This window comes from Camellia sinensis, chromosome 12 (assembly GCF_055761805.1).
Source record: "Camellia sinensis isolate YWXY chromosome 12, ASM5576180v1, whole genome shotgun sequence".
NCBI classification, from domain to species: Eukaryota; Viridiplantae; Streptophyta; class Magnoliopsida; order Ericales; family Theaceae; genus Camellia; species Camellia sinensis.
Window position 1 is genome coordinate 47806173 of NC_138972.1, and position 3759 is coordinate 47809931.

Sequence of the window (3759 nt, forward strand, 5' to 3'; positions counted from 1 at the left end):
TCATAGCTGGAGACGTCGAACCTGAAACCTTTGAAGACTTTTGGCTATCCTAGAATATTAGAAGTTTCCTTTTGGATATTTTGTAAGACTCATTTGAAGTTTAAAACTTTCTTTTCGGAATGTAATGTAATGGAACGAACTTTTGTAATAAAGGATATTCATGGCTATTATGTTCTATATATTTATATGTATGAACCTTATCGTTGCTTATGAGACCTTATGTCAATACCTTTTAAGATCTGTCAAAAGGGTAGTGCGCTGCCTAAGAAAGCTGGACTTAAAAGGGAGGCTATTTTGACTCCTCCGGCGATCTGGGATCTTACTTGGCTATTGACCATAGGACTCATTAGTGACTCTCCCTTGTCTGCAACCGATAGCATAGAATCGGGCCGTCACAATATGGTATCAGAGCCTAGGTTCAACCCTTACCCACGCGTTTCGACCTGCGGTTAGAGACTACCTTGCCCAGACTGTGTTATATTATTACACTACCTATTCTATCAAGGACATCGAAAATAGAATATTTCTTGACCTATCTTAGGAAATTTCTTCGAATTTCGGGCACGCCAAGATCAACTTATGAGGACCTACTTCAGGATCGTGAAATGGTTTTAACTTTGAGTGCGGCCTCATCGCGCAGTGGGGGGGTACTATTAGTTCTGCGCATCTTCTATCGATTGTCGTACCCTCATCTTGTATTCGTAGCCTTTATTCAATGTCACCCTTTCCCAAAACTTAGTCTTGTCCATCTAGTCTTGTTTTATATACCACTATTTGTAAATTTGACCTCCTTGACCCTTGAATATTTTGTTTAGCTCAAGGCTTCTTGTAAATAATTTCATTTTCTTTGCTCAGTGATGAATCTTGGATATTCAGTTTGAAACACGGATGGCCAACGCAGTTTCAAGTTAAATATCTAGTTTAGTCACTACATCTATAACCTTGATCACATTGAAGTTTGAAACCATAACATCATACCATTCATCCATATTTCAGACAATCCTGATGTTATCACCATAACTGCTTCGTATTCTTCATCTCCACTTCAATCCAATTTTAAGAATCTTATTATGTACATGAAGTTGTGCTGTGTGAACACCCTAGAATAATCAAACTCTAACTTAAGATTAGTTGCTTGCCTATAAGGAATTGCCTCTGTAGTTAGAATTTGACTTACACCTCACCCCATTCATAGAAAAACAAATGGTGGACCATACTTCGAGACAAGTAATAGCATAATCTTGCAAGAAACAATAGAAATGCGGTACCAGGAAATTGAAACCTTAAGAATGGACTAGCAAGCGTGGCTAAAACCCCGAACCCTATCAAGAATCAAATTTTGGAAGAGTCTTACCATCTTTGTGGAAATAATCGGCACAACATTGACCTCAAAATGAGGGGAGGTAGAATTCAAGAGGACTTGGAGCTTGTGGAAAGGAGACCCAACTTCATAAGGGACCAGAAAGGAGCAACCGGCAGGATCTTCACCTTGCAAGAGGAAGAAGCGGACCCGTCTGTAATTTAGTACTACATAATTCTTGGGTGCATGTTTTATTTGATACTGGTGCATCATATTCTTTCATATCCCCTGCTTGTGCTAAGTCATTAGAACTTGAATGTGAACCTTTAGAAACTGCCTTAAGTGTAATGTCACCTATGGGAGGATGCACTCGGGTAGGATTGATCTGTAAAGATTGTAAAATAGGAATGTCGAACCTACGCTTAACTTGCGACCTTCGTGTCATGGAAATGTCGGACTTCGATATCATCTTGGGCATGGACTGGTTGTCCGCCCACCGAGCGGTGATCGACTGTCGGCAGAAGAAAGTGGTAGCTCATACATAAGATGGAACACGTTTCCAGTTTAAGGGGGATAGACAAAACCCCATGGTTTCAATAAAACATCGGATGCAGTGGCACGATCAACTTGCCGGTAGGATAGCAAGCCTGATTCTAAATGAGGAAGGTCGATGAGAGTTAGAGCTTCCACGTGTAGTGTGCGATTATGCAGATGTATTTCCCATGGAATTGCCAGGATTGCCACTAACCCGGGAAGTAAGACTTTGGCATCGAGCTACAACCTGGAACTACCCCAATATCCATGGCTCTGTATCACATGGCACCAGCAGAACTATGAGAATTGAAGACACAACTACAGGAATTGCTCAAGAAAGGATTCGTTAGGCCAAGTACTTTGCCATGAGGAGCACCCGTGTTGTTTGCTAAAAAGAAAGATGGGTTGTTGAGGATATGCATCGATTATCGTCAACTCAATCGAGTCATAATTAAAAACCGACACCCATTCCCGAGGATTGATAATCTTTTGACCAACTTAGAGGCCCAAGGTGTTATTCAAAGATCGATCTCAGGTCAGGTTACCATCAACTACGAGTCAAGGAGGAGGATATACCAAAAACTGCCTTTCGTACTAGATGTGGCCACTATGAGTTTGTAGTAATGCCCTTTGGACTAACTAATGCACCGGCAGTATTCATGTGTTTGATGAATAAGATCTTTAGACCATACCTTGACCAATTTGTAGTAGTATTCATTAATGACATCTTGGTATATTCAAGGTCTAAAGAAGAGCATGAGCAACATTTAAGGACTATCCTCCAAGTTCTTAGGGATAATCGACTATATGCCAAGGCGAGTAAATGTGAATCCTGGTCAAATGAAATAAAATTCTTAGGACACGTGGTATCAAGGAATGGGATTGCGGTAGATCCAACCAAGGTGAAGGCAGTATTAGATTGGAGACAACCAAAAACCGTGTCAAAAATTCGCAGCTTCTTAGGATTGGTCGGTTATTACCGGAGGTTCATCCAAGATTTCTCCAAACTAGCTAAACCAATGACTCGTTTGACGCAAAAAGGAGTAAAGTATGAGTGGGATGAAAAATCCTTCCAAGAACTAAAGAAGAGGTTAACTAGTGCACCAATTTTGACCATCCCAGAACAAGAAGAGGGGTACACTGTGTATTGCGATGCGTCTAAAGAAGGATTAGGTTGCGTGCTCATGGAAAGGTGGTCGCGTATGGATCCAGGCAGTTAAAAACCTCACGAGCGCAACTACTCCATACACAACTTGGAGCTAGTAGCCGTTGTTTTTTCCCTAAAGCAATGGCGACATTACCCGTATGGGGAACAATTTGAGATTTTCACCGATCACAAGAGTCTGAAGTATCTATTCACACAGAAGGACCTTAACTTGAGACAGAGACGATGAATGGAGTATCTTGAGGATTTCCAGTTCACTCTCTCATATCACCCCGGTAAGGCCAATGTAGTAGCAGATACTCTAAGTCGTAAGAGCAGAGGGATGTTGGCTAAGATCTCCGTCAAGGAATGGGATATGGTTAAGACACTTAATGAGTTTAGGATCCAAGTGGAATCCCAAATTACAAAAGCATGTCTTGATACGCAGAAGGTGATGCCTAAGTGGATGAATGTGGTCGTGGAGGCCCAGAAGCATGATTAAGAGGTAGCCTACATCAAGGGACGTCTGGAGTCAGGAGAACCCATGCCCGGTTGGGTAATTCACCCCGATGGGAGTTTAAGATACCAAGGCGGATTGTTTGTACCAAGCGACGAGTTACTTAGAGAAAAGGTACTGAAGGAATGCCATCATTCTGTATTTGCGGTACATCCAGGAGGGACTAAAATGAACCAAGATTTGAAGAGGCAATATTGGTGAAATGGATGAAGATGGAAGTGGCTAAATCTGTAGCATGATGTCTGACATGCCAACAAATAAAGG

The 3759-nt window shown here is 41.6% G+C and overlaps 1 protein-coding gene across 1 annotated transcript; it reads left to right on the forward strand.

Moving 5' to 3' along the window:
* The first annotated feature begins 2493 nt into the window (after positions 1-2493).
* On the forward strand, positions 2494-3054 carry LOC145803549 (putative mitochondrial protein AtMg00860). The gene has a single exon (XM_082896847.1). The coding sequence runs from the start codon at positions 2494-2496 to the stop codon at positions 3052-3054; it is 561 nt and encodes a 186-aa protein (XP_082752973.1).
* Positions 3055-3759: the final 705 nt, after the last annotated feature.

Bases quoted from the DNA above. Each gene is read 5' to 3' on its own strand.
- LOC145803549 (XM_082896847.1), top strand. From the start codon at position 2,494: ATGTGTTTGATGAATAAGATCTTTAGACCATACCTTGACCAATTTGTA.